The following is a 25,407-nucleotide window of genomic DNA, read 5'->3' as shown; positions in this document are numbered from 1 at the left end:
TGTGTGTGTGTGTGTGTGTGTGTGTGTGTGTGTGTATGTGTATGTGTGTGAGTTTGTGTGCAACAACCTACCTTCACAAATGCTTTTGTAAACATCCTTTTTCATGTTTTCAAACACTGTCTAACTCAGATCCAGCCATGGACTTCAAGAAGATGCTGAAGAAACGGTGGGTACAATGTACTCGACAGCCCTCGCGCGGCGTTTAAGCTACAAAGAGACCTCATTCAGTTCAAAGATTAAATGTCTCTCTAAACTGTCTGGTGATTTGTCTGGTTGGTTAGGAATGTCCAGCCCTTGAAGAGAGAGGAGAAGAAGCCTCCCACGGAGGAGGAGATGTTGAAAATCCTGGAGGGAGCCGACCGGAAAGATTACGAGCGCATCTGCGCCGAGCATGGCTTCACTGACTTCAGGGGCATCCTGAAGAAGCTGAAGGAGATGAAGAAGAAAGAGGATGTGGAGGTAGGAAAGCCTGTGGTTACTGTGGTAACAACCCTAACAGCTGCTGTGCTAGGTGTGAGAGGCTTGCTAGTCAGCATGTCTGTGACTCCCTGCTGATATGGAAGTAAATTCAGCTCAGGTATGTCATCATGTGTGTTCTCAGCATGTGTGAGTTTCTTGTATGGTGCTGTGATTTTTTGTTGTTGTAATGATGGTATGCGTGTGAAATCCCACACAGATGGTTAAGATCCTGAAACCCTTGCAAGATATTACAGCGAAAGCTGACTCGAATGTCATTTTTGAAACCATGATGGAACTGAAAGACCCAAACATCAAGATGCGCTGGTTTAAGGTAAAGGCCCACCATATATGCAGTGCATGTTTGTGTGTATGTACAGTATGTCTGTAGAGGGGTGTGTGTATCCGGGGATTGTGTATGTGGTTGTTGTGTATGCATGTGTAGGAGTGTGTATGTGTGTGTGGCAGCACTGATGTGAGAGTATATGTGTGTGTTTGTGTGTGTGTGTGTGTGTGTGTGTGTGTGTGTGTGTGTGTGTGTGTGTGTGTGTGTGTGGCGGCAAGGATATCAGTTTGTGTGTGTGTTTCTTCAAACCTATACCTGCGTTTGCTGACTCAGGATGGAGAGCTCCTGCGGATCCAGTACTCTCTGGGGAAGTACGAGGTGAAGCAGTTGGGCACCAAACACATGCTGTGTATCACGAGCGTGAGCCTGCGAGACACCGGCACCTACTCCCTCCAGGTCGGAGACAAGGCCCTCAACGCCAAGCTCAGCGTCATAGGCAAGCACTCTCGTGCCAATGCGCCATCTATTGTTCTGTCTTGTGTTTTGTGTACGTTTTGAGCTGTAATATTTCTAACTTCCCCACCTGGTGTAGTGCTTGGTGAGATGAATAGCATTTTAATGTTTTGTATTCATTTTTAAAATGGGTGGTTTTCCAAAGCCCCTGGCAGCAACCAAATACTTTCTCTCAGGGGACAATCTTGAAACAACCAGACTTCTGTCTTGTGAGGCCAGGCACTCAAAACAAGCGCAGTGGCAATCCACACTTGTTCTTTCACTCGTCTCATCATCTTTTTTTATCCGTCCTCCTCTCCTCTCTGATCACCCTAATCTCCTCATCTTTCGTCCAGACGAACCTTTGAAGTTTTCGTCAGACCTGAAGCCCATGCGTGTCACCGAGCGGCAGACGGCCGTATTCGAGGTGCGTCTTTCCAAGAAGACCGACGCGCCATTCACGTGGAAGTGCAAGGGCAAGGACTTGAAGAGGGACGAGAAGTTTGACATGTCCGTGTCCGAGGACGGCTTGACCTACACACTGAGGGTCAAGGACGTTCGTCCCAGCGACACCGGAGACTACACCCTGTGTCTGGGCGACTTGACGGCCACAGCCCCCCTCTTCATTGAAAGTAAGCAGCTTTCATTTCTACCTTTAGCTGTGCATTTCATCATTTATTTTAGAGAGAAAATGCACAATTTTGTTGAATGAAAATGGGTAAAAGATTGTTTATATGCTACTTTAAAAGAAAAAATGCTAAAGTCGAACCTCCATCTGCCTCCTCTTTTTCTGACATCTCCCTCCATCCATCTCACTCCATCCTTACAGGAATTCCCATAAAATTTGCCTGCCATCTGAAGAACGTCCGCGTGAAGGAGAAAGGGAAGGCCCGCCTGGAGTGCGAGATGAGCTCCAAGGACGTGCACGTGAAGTGGTTGAAGGACGGCCGGGACATCACCGACGACCCCCGCTACATCTTCGTGCGCGAGGGCAAACACGCCGAGCTGATCGTGGAGGACTCTGACCTGGCAGACGCAGGGGAGTACAGCATCGTCTGCACTCAGGACAATGATGCTCAGGAGTATGTCAGCTCAGCTGATCTCGCTGTTGATGGTAGGGGGCCAGATTAAATCAACTCAGACCTACTTCATTTTAAAATAACTACCACTGACATGTCAATACATGAAGACTTATTGTTGTAATAGCACATTTAAAACATGTCGGTGTGTATTGTAAAGCATTCAAACAGGGGGGGGCAGTTCAACGGTTTTGATTTTTTTCAATGAATATATTTTCCTGTGTTGTGTGTGTGTGTGTGTGTGTGTGTTCGTAGAGAGGTTTGCCTCAGTGACGAGTGGCCTGTCAGATCAGCAGTGTCCCACTGGTTCAGGGGCAGAGCTCTGTGTTGTTCTGAATGATGAGAAAGTGGATGGAGTATGGCTGAAGGATGGACAAGAGGTAAGGAGAACCTTCCCCTCCACACTGTATCATACAACTGCCACTGTCAGGGCTTGGGGAGGGGGGGGGGGGGGGGGGGCAAAGGCACATTGGGAATGACGGAGATATCACAAAAAGTGAGTTTTACTAGAAAGGTGAAGATCCACACTACAAGAATCAGAGGGACAAACTAAAATACAAAGAGTGAAGACTGAACCTTAATCCAGACAACAATCAGGGGAAAAAAACACGGTCAGGAAAACAAGAAAAGCAAGCGGACAAAAAACAAAGAGCAACTAGCCAGGCACTAAGCACACAAGCAACCGGGCACAGAATCAGACTGGGCAAATGGACACGTGGCGGGCTAAAGAACAAAATGAACTGGAAAAGAAGAGGTACCTAAACACAGGACCTAAAAACATAGGGATGCAAAACAGGAGAGACAGATCACTGGGCAGGTAAAATCAATACAGACAATGAACAGGCCAATAAACAAAAACAGGTATGAACAGAAACTGGCAAGAAAACTAAACAAAGGCAGGAAGTGGTAAAAGACAAGGTGAAGGCGGGGTTAAAAGCATGATAGTATCACATGGCACAAGAAAACATAAACATGTGACAGACTTAGACAAAGTGTACATAAGGGCCGACCAAGAGGCACAGTCCAGACAGACAGACTACTGACAACAACAGCAATCCTTACCACCCACCTATTGTCTATCAGGGCTATTTACAGATATCCCTCGGATAGAATTACACACTGTGGTCAGACAAACAGCGCTGTAACGACACACTCAGGTGGGGTGAGCTGGGTCAGATGGGCTCTTTGCTCTTAGCGATATGCTTTTGAGAGGTTGAGAATCTCTGGAGGGTGCTAAATAAAGAGGGGAGCCATAAAGAAGGGATGAGCCATCCTTATATGGAGCAGGTGCTATCACCTGATTGGCGGGACGGGGGGCTGGAAGGTCTATTTTCAGGGTGATGCTACCGACGGTAGAGGGGATTGGCACTAGCGAAGCTGCCAGATGGCAGAGCATGTATGAAGTAGAGCAATGACAGACTGTTATGATGTATGAAGGCAATTATATTTAGTTAGATGGGCATAGATGTGTACTGTACTGTACTGTACTGTACTGTACTGTACTGTACTGTACTGTACACAACAAATGTAAACCTCTAGAAAACAAATGATTGAAGTTGATAGCATGATTTTGAACATGTTAAGGCAAGAAGGTTAACCCACACCTAACCTCACCAAAGCAACACTCACCTTTGCTGTTTTTTTACCGAATCTGCACCACTGGGCTCTGTAAAGCACCTTGAAACAGTTGTCTTGTTTTGACAAAATAAATAATATTGAATTGAAGTGTTTGAAGCATTAAACCATTAGCCGTTTGAAGCAACCATAACTACTGCACCCCTAATTCCTCCAGATGGACTGTGTATTGTATATGAGTGGGTCTGAGATGAGGAGTGGCTGCTTCCTGTCCGTGTCTGCAGGTGACGGAGCTGAGCGGGGTGCAGGTGGTGAAGCAGGGCGCCGTGCACAAGCTGCTCTTCAGTGGGGTGGGGGAGGAGCACGAGGGCCGATACACCTTCAGGGCCAAGGGGGCAGAGTGTGAAGCGGTGCTGGCCATCGCAGGTGAGCAGAACCGCACCTGTAGCGGAGTGGAGTCTAGTGACACCCGCGGACATACAGAGGATGGTCACCATAGGCGTGTTCCTAGTTCATGGGCCCCAGGGAAGTATGGGGGTTGGGAATGGGTGCTGGACCAGGGAGGAAGCCCGGTGTGGTAAGATTCTTTCAAAAGAGTGTGTTTGCAATTGGTGACAACTGTAGGAAGTCCCTTTTGTAGATATTTAAATCTTGAATATTTAAAAGAACTGGAGGGGTACCTTAAAGACCTTAAAGAGTCTCTGAGTGATTCTGGTGTAAGAAAGTTGTTGTTGTTGTTTTGAGTGCACACACTGAATGGACAGCTAGAGGACTGTGAGGAGCAATTTGCTGAATTTGACAAAAAAGTGTATTGGAATAAAAATACAGACTCTTGCCTTTAAGAGCTTTCATAACTTTGAAGCCCCTGGGTCTCATCCTGAGAGTCCTGTGGAGGGATTCATTTATGATTCATGGCAGACACCACATGACTACATGTTAAACTAGAAGCATTCAAATTGCACTGACATTTATCTGTTCCCTGCCATAGATCAATCTGCTTCCCTACTCACTTTTACACAAACATTGTTGATAATTGTCATATTACATTTCAGACAACAGACTCCCCTTGACCGAAATGATGACAGTGGGAATCTACCCCCACCTCCCAACACTCAGTTCCAGTATGTAGGCATCCATGAGGCTCAAGAGACTATGTAAAAGGGATCTAACCCTGGCCCCTGATTTTCAATCGCCCTTGTAACACTTAAGACAGTTATAACTCATCTCATAGGCCAATTTGTCAACAGTGTTAGTCCAGATATATAACAGAAAAAGCAAGTTAAGACCTGCTAGTACTGTATGGACGTTTGCTGACATCTATCTATGAGTACCCGCCAGAGAAGAAGTTGTTTCCTTTCTGCTTTCACATAAACGTTGCTGACATTCATGCACAGATCCTCCGGTGATCGACCCCACCATGCTGGAGGTGCTGTCCAGCCAGCCGGTGACGGTGAAGGCCGGGCAGACCGCCACCATCAAGATCCCCTTCCGGGGCAAGCCAGCGCCGCGGATCACCTGGTACAAGGACGGCATCGAGGTGACGGAGGACGAGCGCACGACGGTGGAGCGCGGCGCCGATCACACCACGCTCACGCTGAGCAACTGCGTGAGGGAGGACAGCGGCGCTATCGTGGTGAAGCTGAAGAGTGACTGCGGTATGGCCGTCGCCAACCTGCACCTCAACGTGGTGGGTGAGTACCACAGCCACCTGAGGAGGGAGAACTCTCTCTTGGGTTACAGAAGAACAGGGGCTAGTCAGGTTTCAAGAACATTACTGCCATTTTTATTATATGTACCGTACATTGTGTGCAGTTATAGTATATTGCAATTCAGTGTCTCAGGAAATTGTATTTCTTTTAGATAATGATATTGTGTATTTTATACAGGTAGTATAAGAGATGTATTATCATTCAGATCAGTGCGATGCTATTCAATAAAGAGACAGTAATTTGTCATGGACTGCATTTGTTGTGTTGTTGTTAGTGTTGTCAGTGGAAATCCACAGCAGTGTGAGTTTTTGCCTTTGTTCTTTGTGATCAGACCACCCGAAGCCTCCCCAGAAAGTGGAGATCCTGGAGAACTCGGCCAAGTGCATCACCATGAAGTGGAAGGCCCCGCGTGACAACGGGGGCTCGCCGGTCGCGGGGTTCCTGATCGAGAGACGCCCCGCGGGCAAGATGTCCTGGAGCAAAGTTGGCGAGGTGGACAGCCGCACCACCACCTTCTGCAGCAACAAGGTGGAGGAGGGCAAGGCCTACCAGTACCGCATCCGAGCGCTGAACACCCAGGGCATGAGCGAGCCACTGGAGACGGAGGAGGTGTTTGCCGGGGTGCCTATCGGTGAGAGACGCAGAGAATGTGTGTGTGTGTGTGTGTGTGTTTGTGTGAGTCTGTGTGTGTGTGTGTGTGTGTGTGTGTGTGTGTGTGTGTGTGTGTGTGTGTGTGTGTGCCTGTGCATGTCTGTGTGAGAGACGCTGTGAGGGGCCGAGGTGGCCACCCCACATTTTGGGCTGTGGGCTGACTGGAGTTGATGGTAAAGTCGGGTAAAACGTTGCAGGAGATGGGGGCTGTTTATAAAAATATATTACTTGTTTACTTTACAAGGAGGATTCTCTCCAGTGCCCCCGAACATGTGAGAAAAACAAATAAACATCAAAATGTAAACAGTACTCAAACGTACTGCAAAAACTAGGTGAACTGAGAACGTGTGTGTGTGTGTGAGTCTGTGCGTGTTTCTGTGTGTCTGTGCGGTTTAACAGAAAAGTAAGTGTGTCGTAAGATTGCAGTAGGTCTAATGGACAAATGTTGTAAGAATGAATAAAAAATGGGACTACAGTAAGGAATAAAAGTTTCAAAATGTTTTATAAGGTCATCTGTGGCAACTGGAATCAAGATATTAAATCAAGCCTAAAGCTACAATAAAATAATAAAAAATACCCCTTTATTACAACCAGCCATCAATTTTTACATGACATCCTTGAGGGAGATGCCAGGTGACGGGGGTTACTTAGGCCGACACTCTTCTAGACAAAGGACCACGAGGCGAATCAAAGGTTTCTGGAGGTGTATTTCAAGGTGCTCCTGCAGGGAGTCAATACCAACATCAAGTAGAGGCAGGCAAAGACTAAAGATGCACCACAGTGTTACAGGTTAAATACCAGTCAATCATGGGAGGATACCTTGGGGGTGATAGGTCAACATTGGGGAAGGTTCTACAGGTCAAGGTTGGGAAGGGGAGGTGAGTGGGAGGGGATTTTCTTATGGAGGAACACACACAGGCCCAAAATGGTGGACAATGTGTATTCCTCCACCTGGGGCAGGGGGATGTCTGCTGGGGCCTTTAAACAAAGGTGCACTAAGACTATCAATAGACATGGCACACACACACACACAAACACAGGAGAACATGCCTGCAATGCAATGTAAGTCTATAAATTAATGGCAATATCAATTTCCATCACAGGTATTACAGAAATAATACTAGAACATCTTTCATCTTTTTTTAAGGACAGCATAATTCATTTAGCGTTATTTCCGTTACCATACAGAAGCCTGCAATTGGAAACTGACCACTGATCACACTGCTATCACTATTCATTCGAGACTTCTCATGTCCTTTACCACATGTTATGTTGGGCAGAGCCACCTGGCACGGCATCCCAGCCTCAGATTGCGGACGTGACCAAAGATGCCATCACAGTGACGTGGGCACCGCCGAGCCAAGATGGCGGAGCAGCGGTCCTGGGTTACATGGTGGAGAGGAAGAAGAAGGGAGGTAGCATGTGGATCCCTGCCAACAAGGATCTGATCCAGGGTCAGTGGCATTCATCACACATGGCGATAGTGGTTCAGGAGGTAGAGGAGTTGTTTCCGCAATCGGAAGGTTGCTAGTTCGATTCCGACTCCTCCTCACCAAGTGTCAAAGTGTCCTTGAGCAAGACACTGAACCCCCAACCGCTCCCGATGTGCAGGTTGGCACCTTAGATAGTAGCCTCTGCCATCGGTGTGTGAATGGGTAGATGTCTGAGGCATTCATCTGTAAAGCGCTTTGAGTGGAATATATAAATGCAGTCCGTTCACATGGTGAGAGTGTGTGTGATGTTCTCTAGCTGCAATTGAACATGTTCATCAGTCCATCTAGTCCAGTTATTCACAGTTTTATCATACTCAATTGAAACTGATCAATATTTTACACTGCAAAAATAAAAAGGTCACAAAATGTTCAGTTCATGTAAAAGGTTGTTATTTTATTATTACTCAGTGTGTGGACAGATCTGTTTGAGGAAACCCATGGTGTGTGTGTGTGTGTGTGTGTGTGTGTGTGTGTTTGTGTGACGCCATCAAATCAGCTGATCAATTTAATGAAATAATCTTTATCATGTCATTCTTTTATTTTATTATATCATTCATCATCATTAATACAAGATTTTATGTTTATAAAGGAACAAGAGTTTATGTTCCCTAACACTAAGGTTATTCTTACAGTATATTCACAGTTGTTCCTGTGTTATTACTCAGCGTGGACAGGTCTGTTTGAGGAAAGAGCCCTTGTTCTTTACAAACTGTTTATAGTAGAAGTTAATATTTGTGTAAGAGGTGCTGTTATACAACATAAAGCACTATGGTTGCTGAAACATGACCTCGACAGGCGGTCTCTAAATATAGCTGCTTCTGGTCCCTGCAGACACTAAGTGCTCAGTGGATGGACTGATGGAGGGGTGGAGTATGAGTTCAGAGTGACTGCTGTAAACAGAGCGGGAACAGGGTCCCCAGCGCTGCATCCAACCTCAGCGCTGGCCAAAGACCCCATCCGTAAGTCTCCGAACCAGAGAGGTCGATGCAAACAATAGTGTGTGCCCTTTCTTTCTTTCTTTCTTTCTTTCTTTTTCTTTCCTTTCCTTTTCTTTTCTTTTATCTCTCTCTCTATCGCTCTCTCTCTTTCTTGATGATGGTGATGGACATACATTGCATATAGATTGAAAAAAGGAATCCTCACATTTTCTTTCCTTCTTTCTCCTTATCTCTCTCTCTCTCTCTCTCTCTCTCTCTGTGTGTACAGGTGCCCCAGGTCTGGTGGGAGGCCTGCAAGTGACCGACTCCTCCACCTCCTCCATCTCTCTGGCCTGGTCCCCGCCCGAGCAGGGCGACGCCCCCTCTGGCTACATCCTGGAGCTGCGCTCGGACGACGCCAAGGAGTGGACCAAATGCACCAAGATCCCCATCGCCGGCACCAGCTACAGTGTAGGTGGGCTGCAGGAGCGCATGAAGTACTTCTTCCGCATCCGCGCCGTCAACGAGGGGGGGGTCGGCGAGCCCGTGGAGCTGGAGCAGGGAGTCCCTGGCCATGCCCCACCAGGTACAGCATTCTTAAGAATGTTCTAGAATGAGTTAAGGAGGGGGGGATCATGCAGCTCATCCTGTGGAGTGTTGGTTGGTGGATTTGATACTGCCACAACGAGTAAATGCATCTTGAAGGAAGAAATTCTGGCTTTGTGCACAGTAAATCACACACCTTATATATCATTAAGCCATATTTGAAGAAAGGCAGTCTAATTGTCATTGTGTCATTGTTCAGGATATGCCAACATACTGTCTTGTACATGAATTGCAATGTTTTCAGTGCCCATCTAAATACCCAAGTTCCCACTGACGAGAGTACAGTGGTGATCTGACATTGTTGTTGTTGTTGTTGTTGTTGTTGTTGTTGTTGCTGTGGCTGCTGCTGTTGTCAGCTCCTCCCAGGTTTGACCTGCAGGGGAAGGTGAAACACCAGATGGAACTGAGGGCAGGCGCTTCTCTCTGCATTCCCGTCACCTTCACGGTGAGTTTTCTTTCCCTCATCAACAATCAACAACACAACAGGAAAGCAACAGAAGCTCTCATAATCTCAAGCAACCATAACCGACACATAACAGAGCAGGAGCATTTACATTACATTACCGTTAGTCATTTAGCAGACGCTTTTATCCAAAGCGATGTACAAAGGAGCAACAGCAGCATGCCATAACCTGCTATCACAATGACTCCATATAGATCAGCTCATACAGATCACCTTATAATGACACATACATGACCCCGGGATGACCTTTCAAGCAGCTATAACACTATGCCCAGATGGCAGCATGCTAAGAGGGGGTTCAGAGAGAAGGACTGTTTGGAGATGGAAGTTGGGGGTGTAGTGATGTCTCTGACCCCTCCACAGGGATCGCCTCCCCCTGAGGTGACCTGGCTGAAGGACGGAATCCCCACCAGTGGCCGAGAGGTCATCACCAAGAGCAACAAGCACTCGCAGTTCCTTATCAGGACCTCCCGCCAGTCTGACTCAGGCATCTACCGCGTCAACCTGCGAAACGAACACGGAGAGGTCAACTACGACATTAACGTCCGGGTCAAAGGCAAGAACCACCTCATCACGTCCTCTCACACACACACTCTATCTCTCTCTCTCACTCACTCACACACACACACACACACAGACACACACACACACACACACACATTACTGGACAATTTTTTGTCAGAGATAGCATTACATTTTACATGCTAATGCACTACTGGACTACTTTTAGAAAGGGTTCCTAAGGTAAACAATGCCCTCATCTTTCTGCACCTTGTGTGTGTGATGCACCCTCCCTCTCCACCCTCCCGTCAGACTTCCCCCGGCCCCCGCGGAACCTGCACCTGCTGGAGGAGGTCCCGGGCACGGTCACCCTGCTGTGGGAGCACACCCCGGACCTGGCCGACGACCCGGAGGCCCATTACCTCATCCTGAAGCGCGACGCCAGCACGGCCACCTGGTACACCGCCGCTGAGCGCGTGTTCAGCAACAAGTACACCATCACCGGCCTGCTGCCTGGACGCAAGTATTACTTCCGGGTCGTTGCTCGCAACAGCATTGGAGACAGTGACCCGCTCGACTCGAAGGATCCTTTCAGTATCGCCAGAGAGAAAGGTACGGACAGATAGAGGGGAGATTGGCAGAAATTCACAGGTGTGTGTGTGTGTGTGTGTGTGTGTGTGTGTGTGTGTCAGTGTGTTAACTACTAAATTAAAGTCGGTGACCATGATAAACAGTAAGTAGTAGTATACACTCAAAAAAGTGAACTCTGTGAGTTGCTGAATCAAATAAATGTACTTATATTCAATTTAATTAACATTTCTGTGTTTGGTTTTAAAATCTAGTCCACTTTAGTAAGTCTAACTTAAAATGAAAACTTGTTAAAGCAAAAGAAGCCAGCTAAGTTAATTCAACATAACACTGTTGAGTGAATGGCACAATCACCTCTAAAATGTAGTCCACTTTAGTAAGTCTAACTTAAAATGAACAATCACCTCTAAAATGTAGTCCACTTTAGTAAGTTTAACTTAAAATGATCAATCACCTCTAAAATCTAGTCCTTGAAGATACATGTAAAAGCTCAATTACTAATAAATAATAATTTTATATAAAACTAATAATGCTTTCTTTACCACACCCAGAGTTTGGTATGTGTTGAATGATATCACGTTGATATCACATGATGGTTGTCGTTTTCCATTGGTAATAAATAATATTACAGAACCAAGGTATGGCATGGTGGCTCAGGTCCTTGCACTGCCGCCTCACAGCAAGAAGGTCATGGGTTCGATTCCTGCATGGGCCACTGTTGGTTAGGGGGGCAGGTCCTCCCCAGACCTCCAGTGTTCAGGTGGGCTAGGTATCTCTGTGTGGAGTTTGCATGTTCTCCCAGTGTCCACAAGAACCCCAACAGCATACGCTCCTATCAATCCCTGACCAAGATGGACGGTTCACTTCACTTGGTCCCCGGGCGCTTAAAAGCTGCCCTGGGGTCCTGGAGGAAGGACAATCCGGGATGGGGAAATGCAGAAGTCAAATTCACGGCGATTGTTGACATAACTTGGCTTTATACCAATGAAAACCATTTAGGTACTCCTTATTCAAGTCAGTTAAGTTGGAAATACAAGGAGTTGTTCAGTTGGTGTTAGTAAATCCAGTTGAGTTAGAATTACATAAGTGAGTTAGGTCAGTGTAATGAAGGTCTGTTTAGTTAGATGAACACTGCCTGATCAATTAAGGCTAACTTGACCAAATAATATTGTAATTACTTAATACAGTCTTGTTGGTTTTACATAAGTTAGTTATTTCCTCTGTAATAATAGTATTAAATTAGTTTGAACACAACTCAGTTATGTGGAAATCATTGACATAACAATATTAAGTAATTTGAACAACTTATTTCTTTGAGTGTATCTGCATTGTTCAGGCCCCCATCTTGACTATTCTTGAAAGAGAAGAAGCAGCTAATGAATTAAGTTACAGCAGTTCTATGGCAAGGACTGTGGGAATCTGACCTTTGACCCTCTAAACTGCACTGTACTCTGTAACTCTAGTGACACCTTCAAGCACATTCTTCTCCGGTCCTCAAGGCCTGTCTCACACACACGCTGATAGGTGAAAATTCACCCTATTTACCTCAGGACTCCGGAACTGCATATAAGTATATTTATTAGACAAACAACAATTGCAATTGGGCTCACTCACAAAACAAGTATGAAAGTGAAGCCCTGATAAACACATCGCACAAGGTTTATATAGACAGAAGTTGAGCGTTTCAGCGAGATAACCACGTGGTGGATTTCTGATATCCGAGGCAAGGATGGAAGTTTTGCAAGGTCGGAAGAAGCACAGTTCGAACCTTCTTATCACTTCTGGTCTAAACATGCTCTTGTACATGTGCAGACTAAGTGGCACCTAATATTCTAAGTTACACACACGCAGAAACACAGAAAAGCCATGTTCCTGCTTACATAAGTACATGATTCATATAAGGTAATTAATAATACAAGGCACTTGATTATTATATTCTTAAGTCATTAACAGTGTTTGGAAATTATCTCCATCACACGCTGCTCTGTCTGTGTGATTTCTCACACCGCCGTGTCCATCCCCATCTTTCCTCCCCAGAGCCCTTCAGCCTGCACGTGAAGCCCTACGTGGCCAAGGAGCGCGCCGTCAAGCCCGGGTTCGTGCTGCCGCTGAGGGACCACGCCGTGCACCGTGGAAACGACTGCACCATGAGCTGCGCCTTCACGGGCAGCCCGGTGCCCACCGCCTCCTGGTACCGCGGCGACATAAAGGTGTCGAACGGGCCGCGGTTCTGGCAGAACACGGCCAACGGGGTGTGCACGCTCACTATCCCTACGTGCACGGCCAAGGATAGTGGGGAGTACATGCTGGTGCTGGAGAACCCACTAGGGGAGGCCAAGTGCAAGTGCAACCTGGTCATCTTTGGTAAGACACACACACAAACGTACAAATACATACACAAACTTACAAATACATACACAAAACATACATAAACACATACACATACATGCACACACCACACCACACACACACACACACACTCCAAAGAGCCAAAGATTCTGTCATACTATTACTATGCACTAAACAGAAGGGGTGATGCTTATTTGGAATTTGAAGTGAAATGTACTTGGTGGGAAGTGTCTGCAACTGGGCCTTGTCTCTGAGATGTTTTCATTTGCTGTACAGTGTGAGTCTGGTAGGCACATTGCTCCTACATTACTCCTGAATTCAGAGATTAGTCCAGTGACTGTGCTGTTGTGTCACACAAACATACTGCAGGGAATACACACACACACACACACACACACACACACACACACACAGAGATATCCATCAAGCATGAAAAGAGACACACACAGAGACCAATGCAGCCTAAAAATGAAACAGACATGTACACATTCATACTTACACACTGATACATACTGTGAAGTAAATATGGAGACTTAGAAATACACATTTACAAACACACACAGATACAGTTACTTTCATATTCTCAAAGAACGTTCAGGTTTGTGTTTGTGTTTTGCTTTGTGTTGAGCAGTCTGTTTTATCTGCAAATGGAAAGAAACATTTCAGTGACGTTGTGTCCTTGGTTTTGACAGATAAGGATGACAAGGGTCTGCTGGAGAGTTTAACGGAAAGTTCTGGAAAAGAAAAGCACATCATGTGAGAAGATCCATAAGAAGACCTTGGCTATCCCCTATAATTGCTCATGTTTGTTTGTAGTTTTTGAGACCTGTTATGAAACTAGGATAATAGAAATAGAGGAAATTAAAAATCAAGCAGAAAAGCGAACTCCTTCTAATGTAAAATCAACTGATTTTTGTTGTACCCATAAAACCATGTTCAGATTATTACTGGAAATGAACTGTGCTTAATGTCCTTAATGTTAATTATTTCAGACAGATATTTCAATTTACACATCTGACCCTTATTTTGACGGGCAACTGACAATGTGCAACAAGCAAAGTCCACCACGCATGAACTAAAGCTAATTTAATAACCTGGCGAAATCATTTTGCTAATTTAATACCGTGAGCAAGATGCTAAGTGCAATGCTCCCGCATGTCATACGATAACTTTAGTTCATGGGCGATGGACATTGCTTTGCTTATTGTCCGTCAATGAAACTAGGGCCCTTAGCGTGTTCATTATATTGCAGGTATAGTGCAGTCACAGTCATTTCTCACACAGTCATATAGGTCAGCATTGATAAATACGTCTCTTAATTATTGTGCTTTAACCTTTCAGTGAACTGGGGTAAAACAGGACGAAAATAGGATGGGGTCGATGTGAAATTGAATAAAGCCAGCGTTGCAACCATAAGTATGACCACAAGAAGGCAAGCTTGTGAGATCTCTGTCTGTTGTCTTCAGAGCCCTACTAAAAATCCCCTCAGCGTGCAGTTTCACTCTGCAGTCCAAAAGTGGTCTTGGCTCAAGCAATCCTGGCTCAAGCCACACACGTCCCTCCTGCGCTCTAGGAAAGCCACTGCTCTACCAACGATGCTGATCCCCATACATCTGAGTCCATCTGTCGGTCCAACCCACCCTGCCTCCTGATAGGGAGGACCAATCACAGTTTTCATCCAGACTCACTCATCCTTTTATGGCTCCCCCCTATTGCAGAGGAAACAAAGAGATCCTTCTAGGCTACCGTACACTAACACAAAGTATGCAAATTCACACCTCTTGTTCCTTGGCTGCCAGACAAAACCACATCCCCCGCAGTTAAATGACGTCATACATCACTCTGGGCACAATAGCACTGCTAACAAAGTGTTTGCCTTAGATTTTTAATGTCAGCTCGTTCCCTTGGACCGCTTGATGTTCTCTGCCTGTTTATTTTTCCACAGGCCTGTGTCTTATCTACAGTAAACGAGTGGGCAGTGGTGAACAGGTATACAGGTGCCTGTGGTAAACCTCAAGCCTGTCACTCTTATCACGGTCACGCAAAGGAGAGGGTACTGAAGGACAGGTCTGAAAAAAAAGCAGGGGGAGTTACAACAGTTGGGTTTCAGTTACAAGTCTGAAGCCTAATGGAAATCTCATCCAAAAAACATGATGATGGTGTCTGTGCCTATATGAGTAAACATACAAAACACACACACACACGCATGCACCTACACACACACACACACACACAAACATATGCATGCACACACATACACAGATATCCATGCACGCACAATTAGTGTAGGGCAAAAAGAGTTGTAAGATGCGGAAAAAGTCCCATGACTTTGTGTGGGTTTTAATGAATTTTCTTAAATGAGGTGGCACTCTGCATAGAACCACGTAGTATATCTCCAAGCACAGTGATAAGTGAGTTGTCAATGTTAAATGGCCAGCTTCCTCACTCAATACGGATGTTTTTTTGGCCCTTTCCTACTCAGCGCATCAACATTTTGAGAAAAGGTCAAGCTCATTATCGATAATGGCAATTAAATGCTTATTATTGCAGAAATCCTCTACCGCCTGGCCTTTCCTGGTGGTTTATTGAGTCTTTTTGTCAAAATCGATGTTCATTTCCTTATCTTTAAGAACAGTGAGCAGCGGGATATAACAGCATGCATTAAGAAAGAGGATGAGGGGTGCTGGGTCCTGGTGTGCTGTGAGGAGCCGTTTAATGGCATCGTGAAAAAAGTGTAAAATACAGACTGACGCTGCATATTTGACGGAGAAATGCTTCAAGGTTAAAAATGGAATAATTCCATCTGATCCAATCTGAATTTGAATCAAGCTTGTATGTCTAGCTGATGCCTTGGTTGTCATTCACAAGTTATTGCTTCAGGGGAAACCCTCCCTCACGTGTATATGTGACAATCGCACCACCACTTACTCAACACTACCATCATCACGATAAACCACACAGCCTGGAGTGGCCAAGAGAAGACTCCTGTTGTGTAGATCTAAAGTTGCACATTGTTGCACAGGGGGAGAATATAATTGACAACACAAAACAATTTTAGATTGCATTGTGCTTGCATTTATTTTTCATCTCAATTTAATCACATTCATAGCAGTTTCACTACAGGAGAGGAACAATATGGTCCTTCGAGTCTACATTACAATACTGAAAAGAGACATAATATGTCAATAAAAATAAGGCATAACATTGAAACTTGACTCAACAATAACTCAGAAACATCTACAGTTGAAAACTAGTCATCATTTTTGAAAAAAATATATATGTATATATATATATATAAATATATATATTGAGGGCCTAATTATCTAACTAATTTAAAAGAATCCTCCAAAAAGTAACGTCAAAAACTGTATCCAAGTATACAGTATTGTATGGACTGTCTGAATTTAAAAACTTGTTGTCCTAAGATACTGGATGTCTTTGGGGGGAAACAATCAATCAAACCTTTGCCATTTCACTGGGGAAAATAATCTCCTGAAAGGCAAACATAGCATTATTTTATCTGGAACACTTGGTAAAAATAACTATCTGTTGTTACAGATGCACCCTATACAGATATAAAGTGATTGTATTTGATGTCACAGCAGGAGATGATGTACTGATAACAACCTTTAGTAGGTTGCCGTCAGTTTGCCACACAGCACTGAGAATTCATCAGACCCCATGGATAGTGAAGTGAATTTAACCGAGGAAACACAAGTGAGGCAAGAGAATACACAGCTCACTCATCCAAGACCACTTTGCGTTGCTTTCAACTACACAGCCTCAGTCGAGCAAGAGTAAACAGCACGGCTTTCAGAGACCAAACGTCTGGTAAGCCTCCTGTTTTCCCTCGAAGGCTCCATACTCGTCGTCATGAGAACATACATCCAAAGGTGAGTGGTTTAGAAAGAAAAAAAAATACTGATAAACCACATGAAAAACAGTGCACCACGTGTGTCAGGAAACAGCAAGCTCTCAGTCATCTGCGCTCTCGGTTTCAGACCGAACTCCACAGACAGGCTGACAGCGTGTGTAGCGCAGTGCGCACCTGCACCTCCGTACCTGTCTGGACCTGGTCTGACACAAAAGGCTAGCAGTGAAAATTTAAATTAGGCCCTTTGTCTACTGGTTGGAGTCTAGCCCACAGGGAGGACAGAGACTCTGTTTTGGTTTAAGTTCTGCAAACAGAGACAAGAAAGGTGCCGTTTCGTTTTGTAAATAATTCAATGCCTACAACCAAGGTGTCCCTCTTCACTTAGCAACTTGGCTTTACTAAACATTTATATTGCACTAAGTATTGAAGTGGTCTTGATGAAGGTCTGAAAAGAAGATCTAGAATACTCAATTGATTAACAATGTAGAAAAACAAAGAAGTTATCCCTTAGAGCGTCTCTGTCCCATTTTGTATCCACATAGATAATGCACTGTAATGCTAATCCATCTATTACTGTTGAATCTATTACTACAGATTTCCAGTAGCAACAGATGGGGTGTCTACTCTCAGAAAGATTGTTGCGCAATGCATTGACTGCCTTGGAAGATTCCCACTACCAGGAAATGTATCTTTTTTGTAAATGCTTTGGATGGAATGTCTAAAGATTGTCAGGCTTCTCATCCTTTAATCCCATAGACTTGAGCTGCATTTTATAGACAAACCCCCAGAAAAACAGCCCATAAAATACATTACTGGTTCCAGCTTGGATTTGGCAGTCACTAATTAATATAGTTCACCTGTAATAACAACTTCCACATCTTTGCCTCATCTGACACTGCATTCAGGGGAAAATGTCCTTTGAGCCCAACATGGCGGCTTTATGTCACCTTAAAGTTCAAACCCATGACACCTGACATTTCAAAACTTCCGACTCTATACTTTTATATCACATCTCTAAAAAAATGTATTATGACGCTATTCACTGTCTTATTTCATCTGCGTATGTGTGACATGGATATTGAACAAAATTGAACAACATGGTGTCTCTGGGGGAGTTAATTAGCTTGTGCCAGAGCCCACGTTTCCCTTCTGAAAACTGAGCCTGAATGAAGAGCTTGTGTCCCTACAGTGCACACAAAACTGATGACTGCTTCACTCTGACACAGAGGACAATGCAGTCGGACAGACAGCTTAGAAGTCGTCAACACAAGTGACAGACATGCAGTGGACTGTCTCAGCAGAAATCACATTTTTCCTGATGTCTCAGCGAGAGGATGAAAAAGGAGGGGAATAGGAAACATTCAGCGCAACTGTGAGGCAGCTTTCTTTGGGAAGAATCAAGAGAGAGAGAGAGAGAGAGAGAGAGAGAGAGAGAGAAAGAAAGAAAGAAAGAAAGAAAGAAAGAAAGAGAGAGAGAGAGAGAGAGAGAGAGAGAGAGAGAGAGAGAGAGAGAGAGAGAAGGTCAGTCTAAGGGTCAGCCTAAAAAAAGATACATAGAGCAGCCAGTCCATGTCTGCAGACAAGTCATATTAGAGTCCTCTTCTTGCCTGGAGCTATGGCTTAGCCGTCGGCTATGTGAAGGGTTTGGGTGTTTGTGTACACCAGGTTTTTTTTTTTTTTAAAGATTTGACGCCTGATTCCAGCTGAATACACAACAGGCCTGATCCTTTTTTTTCCATCAAGGTTTGTTATTCCTCCGTTTGTTTTGCTTTTTCTTTCATTTGTTGTGACCCTTGACGGAGCTTGGAGAACAGATACATACAGCAGTGGCACTGCATGCAACACTGGTACAGCAGAAGGATTTGAGGATTTGCAAGTAAATGCATTTGCAGACAAAACAAAATGAAAAAAAAAAAAAAAGAAACAACAAAACAGTCTTCCCTCATCAACGAAGGGTCCCTTGGAGATCTGATTTCCAACTGAATAGACAACCAACTTATTTTTTCTAATAATGACTGCTGTTATCTAGCTTTTCCATTTGTGTATGAGGAGAATTCATTCATGGCACAGTGCACATTGGCTCTGGGTCTAAGTATAACTGGAACTGCAAGGGGCATAGTAATGACAAAAAGAAACATTCACCCAGCTCACTATCATGGTTCCAAGTAACTATGCAATCACCCATTGGGAGAGACTGGGAAATCCCCTGAGTAGGCTCTGACCTGCCCGCAGCAGTGGGCACACAGAAGAAGTACTTTCTACTTCAGTCACACCAATAAGAAACCTTAATCTCTTTCTCTGACAATTTGGTAACACATTAAAACACAGTTTGAACATTGATAACAATAACATAACCTTTAGTAGAAGGTATAGTGGCTCATACCAAAATTGCATTGAAGGGTAAAATAAGAATGACATGCATTGCTGTGCGCATATTTGTGAAGTTGTCTTTTTCTCCCTTTTTTTGCAGGGGGGGTGCAGAGTGAATATAGGCTTCCAGGTGAGCAAGTGAAAGCTGCAACAGTGTAACACTGTTTCTTATAAACACAGGGTCTGTGGTTACGCTGTCCTGTGGTGTTTGTGTCGGCTGAAAAGGACTGGGCTCTGGCAATAGGGGCGCCATCAGAACCAGAAAAGCAAAAGCAAAGAAACCTATGCAGGAATATTCTCCAGCATCTGAGCTTCTGTTTTGGGAGCACTTGAGGAAACAGCTACAGTTTGACAGACTGACCACACGGAAATGGAGGGGGGAGAGACACGTGGCGAATGAGCCACGCAGAACAACACTGACAGCAAGACTAAAGAAGACAGAATGTGCCTTCTTTCAGCATTTCAAACTTGTGCATCCATTTAGCACCTCCATCTTACCCTCTCCCCCACCCCACGCACACCCCCACGAGCACAGTCATGTCTCATAAAAATACATTTAAGAGAAAAATAACAGCTCCTGCGACAACAAAGGATAATTAAATGTTCACTGAATTCTCCGCAACTGTTCTCCCCCTTCTCTCCCTGACAGCGAGTCGGTCAAACTCCCCCTACCTGATCTGTCACCATCGCTGGTAGAGCGTGCGGTAACTGTTTCACCGAACACAGGACAGAGAATTGATTGTTTGATTTATCGATTGATTAATGCAAAGAGAAGGCAGAAGTGTTGTGTGGAGTGACACAAGAGAAACAAAGAAACACGAGGACACTATTCCTCGGCAGCACGTTGGATACATGGCTGCTACCTGGCGGTGTGTGTGTGTAGGGGGGGGGGGGGGGGGCAAGGTTCCTCCCCATCTTTTGTCAGTCAGTCAACGCTTGGACTTCATTGGTGAGGTGCCTCTGGTTGAAATGCTAATCCTGGACCATTAGAGAGTGAGGGCAGATTGGAGTGTGGAGTGACAGGGGCACTAACGGTGTGGGGTTTGGGTCAGGGCAGTTAGACTAAAAAGTGCAGCCTTCAGTACATGAATGCTCCCATCATGCATCCAACACCCTCCTATTATGGGTCTCCCCCAACCCAAAATGCAAAAATGCCAAAAAGGATGCAAAGAAGCAAAAGGTTTGGCCTGGGGGAAATCCATAACTGGCAGGTAGGTATGCTGCGTCCTCCTTTAGGCCTGAAGTGGGTGGCAGACGACGCGCGGGTACTGAGGCAGCATTGGGGGCAAATGGAGGGATCGGGGCGGGGGGGGCATCTTATCTCATGCTATTTTCCTGGCCACTTCGGCGTCCTGGCACTCAACGGCAGAGAGCGCGATGAGCATCTGCGCGGCGTAGTAGGTGGCCATGATGATGGCGCGCGAATACGGCAGGGGGAAGCAGAACTTGTTGACGGCGATGGCCAGGTCGGACACCATAAAGAGCACGGCGCCCAGGCAGGCCGACAGCTGGGTCCACGTCCACAGGTCGTTGGTCAGCTGCACGCCCGCCATGGCCCGCCAGGCCATGAAGCCGATGATGGCGACGTAGACGCCCACCAGGTAGGTGAACGGCCCCGACAGGTAGGGGTACAGCAGCGCGTAGGAGATCCCCGAGACGACCCCGATCACCAGGCCCGCCCTCAGGTTCAGAGGCTTCATGCCGAAGGCGGAGGAGTACAGGATGTGGGTGATAGCAAACATCAGAAGCCCTGAGGAAGAGGCACCATCAGGGGCAGACAGAAGAGGGGAGATCCATGCCATAAAGGAGAATTAGGCTTGCAACATACTTTTGAACATTCATGCTGTAATTATTATTTTGCCTCTAGATCATTATGAGCAATTATATTGTTATATAAATGCAACATATATTATATCAGACTACGACCAAAAATGATCTCAACACATGAGAAGATTAACGAAACGTAGAATGAATGAGCTTTTATCTGCCAGGTTTAGATTTCACGACACAAAATAAGCGATCACCAAACTCACCATGGCTGAAGTAGCCTTGCTCCTGCCAAATTAAAAAGGCATCTCCCAGAGAAGAGAATATGAGTCCAGCTAAGATCTTTCGGGCACTGGAGTGGGCACCTAAAAAGCTGACGCCGTGCGCCAGCAGAAAGACCCAGAGGCAGAAGATGGGCAGGCACTTGATGAGTGCGCTGAACCAGGAAGGACTGGAGGTGGGCAGCCACAGGACGAAGTACACACAGGTGGCCTTGAAGAAGGGCACCAGCTTTGGACCCTCAGCTTTTACCTAGAAAGAGTTAATTTATTAAACAGGACGAACAAAAAACTGCTTAATAGTTACCAGAGTCAGTATTTGGATAGCGTACTTTTTACTAGATAAATCCTTTTCAGAATGATCTACAGCACATGACGGGCTGGCAGTGTGCTCTGTATACTTTTAAAAACGTGCAGATGGAACATGTCTCCCACTTCCATCGGCCAAGGAGAATCGGATTCGGAAGTGATTCTGTAGCACAAAGCAGTTTCTAAAGTGGAGTTTAAGCAAGGCCAAACGGTAAAAATAGAACTACGGCAAAGTGACATGGAGTTTAGTCTGCAATAAGCACGTGGTTCATGTGGGAGACAGGCCTGCAACGAGCAGAGAGAAACTGCAGTACTGCATTCTGCTCAAGGGAAGTGAAAAACTTTCACACACACACACACACACACACACACACACACAAACAGGCACATCGAAATGAGGAAGAGCTTAATTTCGCTGGAACTCCACCGGGAAGCTTTTCACATTATACTCTGACTCATCACAAATGAGCTTGCTAAGTTCTGGAGCTTCTGCTCGCGGAGTGGGGGTGGAGGTGGGGGGGCATTGAGTCCATGCCATGCATCCAGAGCCTTCCATTGCACAACTGCTGTGATAGAGCCCTGAGGGCACTCGCAAAGCGGGATCATTGGAGAGACTCGGCTGACCTCAAAAATGGCTGCAGATTAAATACACACATGGTGGTGTCATTGGCATTGACATAATTACTATAGTCAGGGCATCGGTTAATTTCTTCAAGTGGAGACATGTTTAGTTATTCCTTCAGAAGAGTGACATGCACGCTATCTACAGAGCGGTTAAGGACACTTTGAAAGTGTCAGGATGGTGAACAGAGAGAGAGAGAAAGAGAGAGAGAGGAAGAGAGAGAGGGAGAGAAAGAGAGCAGATCTGGTTTGCTCTTGAGCATTTTCATGAACAGCAGCCACTGCCCCCCACAACAGCAAGGACGTGTTTTCTAGGTCATCTGGCCAGATGTGGGCCCCAGCTTGAGCCTAGCACACTTTCCCAGCCTGTGCAGGGGCCACATGGCCCTAGAGGAGCTGCACACATAGGCGTGCCTTTAATTCTATCCATTAAAAAGCTTGTGGCTTAGACCAATTTTGCCTAGCGTCTAGAATGGATACAGCAGGTAATGTCTGTCAGATCAGTTGGCTGAGAATAAAGGTCCATTAAGTATTGTGAGTTAGCCATTACATACCCTGCTTTCTCATCTTACAGGGGCCTCCTGGGGCCCCTTATTGCATTAATTTGTAATGTAACTGTAATAAATACAACACCAAACATCACAGTGTGCAGCACTGCAAAAAGAACACAACACATTGATCATATGGATGGACACAGGGTATAATCTCTCTGTCTATTGGTCAAACTACCTGAATTATTAATCATCTGATCTGACAGAGGCTTCAGTCAATCCAGCCCATCCAAATCCTCTCGGAGAAATATTTCCCAGAGGTGTTAGATATCAGGAGTCTCCCTTTTCCTGTTAAGTCATGTGTTCTTTTCAGCCCAGTGGGAGAGAGGTGAAGTTGATATTTTTCTTCCCGGAGAACAGCTCTGGAACACCCTGTCCACTGTTTCAACACTTAGAAACAGTTGCACATTCAACAACAGATTTGTCTACATCACAGGGCCGGCGGACACAGATGAAGAGGGGAGATGGGCACATTTTAGTGTAAACAAAAGTTGAGTAGTCACCCCAAATAATCATTGAAAAGACAGGAGAAGCCACAAAACCCCAGTGTTGATATAAACATGTAATTAGTCAATAATAAGCATACAATTTATAACCCTCTCAGCTCCTTTATGGTGTGATAAGTCTGCTGAAACTAGGTACAACAGCTCTAGTGCCTATTCAAACGAGTATTCTGTCCATCTGAGTGCGCATAAAAGAGTTCAAAGGCATTCGTTAATTACAACGGCTTAAGAAACCTTAAAATGTTGGATACCTGGTTAATTAATACGAAGTTTTTAATCCGTAGTTGTGGGGAGACAAACAAAATCCTCTTTTTAACATTTTGTTTAGCTCCCCCCCTAAAAAAGATCACAACAAGTTTATTTGTTTTTTAGTGAGAAAGAATTCTTGTGGTTGTTGCTTATTCCTTTTCAGCAGGCTACTGCCGTTGTGCGCGTGTGAACTGCAACAAGGGCCCAACCTTGCAAGGCGTAATTATGACATAACTTAAATTATTGGAGTTCAAAAGCGCATGAACCACATACATACAGTGTACATGTGCATGCTCTGCCAGAGGCTAAACAATAAGAGAAAAAAAACTCCTCATGTCATGTGATGGAATTTCCTTTCAGTTAAAACACATTATGAAAGCAACTAAAGGAGAGACGCTGTGACTTTCTAGAACAATATGGAAGTTAGCTTAGCCTACAGTGGTTCACAAATCTAACTTAAAGTGTACACCTCATGCAATGTGAACGCAATTTTAAATTGAACACTAACGTATGAGACAAGTACCTTGGTAAAACAACGGAAGCCGACTCCATCATCGGCTTGTGGTCAAAGAGAGCACCACTGAACTAACCTAAATATGGTTATCACAGCACTCTACGGGAAATGTATTTGTTAAGCTGCCCAACATATGCACGAATGACATAGCCTATTTCTTACCATAAGCATATTTTTAAGTCTGAAAAAAGACAGGTTTCCTAATTATCACGTGGTCACCATATACCCAGGTAGTCTCGGGTATAGACTGCTGCTTGACGGTTACTGGTTTGTAACAATATGCTCCACATTACACAAATAAATAATTAATCATCGCTAACCCATAGGAATACATTTTTACTGCAATATAAACATAGCCGACTTGACGTTAAAATGTAAATCAAGGTAGGTCTAAAAGAGCTTGGTCGTCTGTGCAACATAGTATTGGCCATCCTTTCAAATCGCGAGGTTACTACTACTTCTACAGTTATCAAATGATTGCTTGACATGAAGTTTTTGATAACGATACCTTAAAGTCAAAAGAGCTTACCACAGTGACCGGCGAGACCATATCTGGAGTTGTCAAGTACCCTTGTTACTGGTAAGTGTTCAAAGCGCCGACAATTCGATGTAATTTGAAGTATCCAAGCGATCTAGCAGCTGCACAATTCTTTGTATCCCGAATTGTTTTTGTGCCCCTTGTTTGGGGCAGGCCATCAGTAAGGGGGAGGGGCACAGCATCTGTAACTGTGGGAGGAGATTATTGTCAAAAAACTGATAGGATGCTGTTAACATATCTGTCCAATCAAAAGCCACAAAAGCTATAGAGGGGACGACATTTAATGCATTGACGCTCCCATTTATGGGAGGGGTTTAATATTCGCTGAAGCAACATTGTAAACACAGATGGCTTGTGTTTATCCACTGACCTCATGGAAGACCCATCTTCTGTCGAATATGCTACTGTTTTACTCCAAAGTCCTTACAGCGTCTCTGTTTACTCTTAATTTCTTGAAAAGTGTCGGCTATACATTATATGCACCATGCCTTTGAACAGGAGATGTAATATCTGCATGCAATCAAATTACATCGGATAAACCTAATGACGCTGTAGTTATGCGTAATAATTCAAATCGTTTCTTGACATCTAGTAGTTTAAGAATATTTTCTAGAATGAAACGAATATTGAAAAATGATTGCTTGTTTGGTAGAATATTGTGGGAATCT

At 44.9% G+C, this 25,407-nt stretch overlaps 2 protein-coding genes across 2 annotated transcripts in view; one reads left to right on the top strand and one right to left on the bottom strand.

The window, feature by feature from the left end:
* The window catches only part of LOC105900746 (immunoglobulin superfamily member 22), a 16,874-nt gene extending 2,293 nt beyond the window's left edge, over nucleotides 1-14,581 (top strand). Inside the window, 19 exon segments of the mRNA XM_012828102.2 lie at nucleotides 136-166; nucleotides 282-459; nucleotides 677-790; nucleotides 1,076-1,238; nucleotides 1,591-1,866; nucleotides 2,064-2,348; nucleotides 2,569-2,693; nucleotides 4,173-4,314; nucleotides 5,283-5,579; nucleotides 5,929-6,228; nucleotides 7,529-7,702; nucleotides 8,573-8,602; nucleotides 8,605-8,700; nucleotides 8,948-9,244; nucleotides 9,621-9,709; nucleotides 10,091-10,283; nucleotides 10,541-10,840; nucleotides 12,854-13,180; nucleotides 13,858-14,581. Of these exon segments, the coding sequence (XP_012683556.2) occupies nucleotides 136-166; nucleotides 282-459; nucleotides 677-790; nucleotides 1,076-1,238; nucleotides 1,591-1,866; nucleotides 2,064-2,348; nucleotides 2,569-2,693; nucleotides 4,173-4,314; nucleotides 5,283-5,579; nucleotides 5,929-6,228; nucleotides 7,529-7,702; nucleotides 8,573-8,602; nucleotides 8,605-8,700; nucleotides 8,948-9,244; nucleotides 9,621-9,709; nucleotides 10,091-10,283; nucleotides 10,541-10,840; nucleotides 12,854-13,180; nucleotides 13,858-13,925 (3,485 nt within the window). The 3' untranslated portion in view covers nucleotides 13,926-14,581.
* Nucleotides 14,582-18,720: 4,139 nt separating this feature from the next.
* On the bottom strand, nucleotides 18,721-25,385 carry tmem86a (transmembrane protein 86A). Its single transcript, XM_012828161.3, has 4 exons — nucleotides 25,110-25,385; nucleotides 24,731-24,927; nucleotides 21,443-21,707; nucleotides 18,721-21,159 (listed from the first exon to the last, which is right to left on the bottom strand). Exons 2-4 carry the CDS (start codon nucleotides 24,749-24,751, stop codon nucleotides 20,732-20,734), a joined length of 714 nt encoding a protein of 237 aa, XP_012683615.1. The 5' UTR covers nucleotides 24,752-24,927; nucleotides 25,110-25,385; the 3' UTR covers nucleotides 18,721-20,731.
* Nucleotides 25,386-25,407: the final 22 nt, after the last annotated feature.

This window comes from Clupea harengus, chromosome 3 (assembly GCF_900700415.2).
Source record: "Clupea harengus chromosome 3, Ch_v2.0.2, whole genome shotgun sequence".
Taxonomy (NCBI): domain Eukaryota; kingdom Metazoa; phylum Chordata; class Actinopteri; order Clupeiformes; family Clupeidae; genus Clupea; species Clupea harengus.
This window is presented reverse-complemented; position numbering and strand designations above follow the sequence as displayed.

Coding starts and splice junctions, on each gene's coding strand:
- tmem86a (XM_012828161.3), bottom strand. CDS start 24,751: ATGGTCTCGCCGGTCACTGTG. Junction 21,708..24,730: donor TGGTCTCGCCGGTCACTGTG/GTAAGCTCTTTT, acceptor AACTCTTTCTAG/GTAAAAGCTGAGGGTCCAAA. Junction 21,160..21,442: donor GCAAGGCTACTTCAGCCATG/GTGAGTTTGGTG, acceptor CCTCTTCCTCAG/GGCTTCTGATGTTTGCTATC.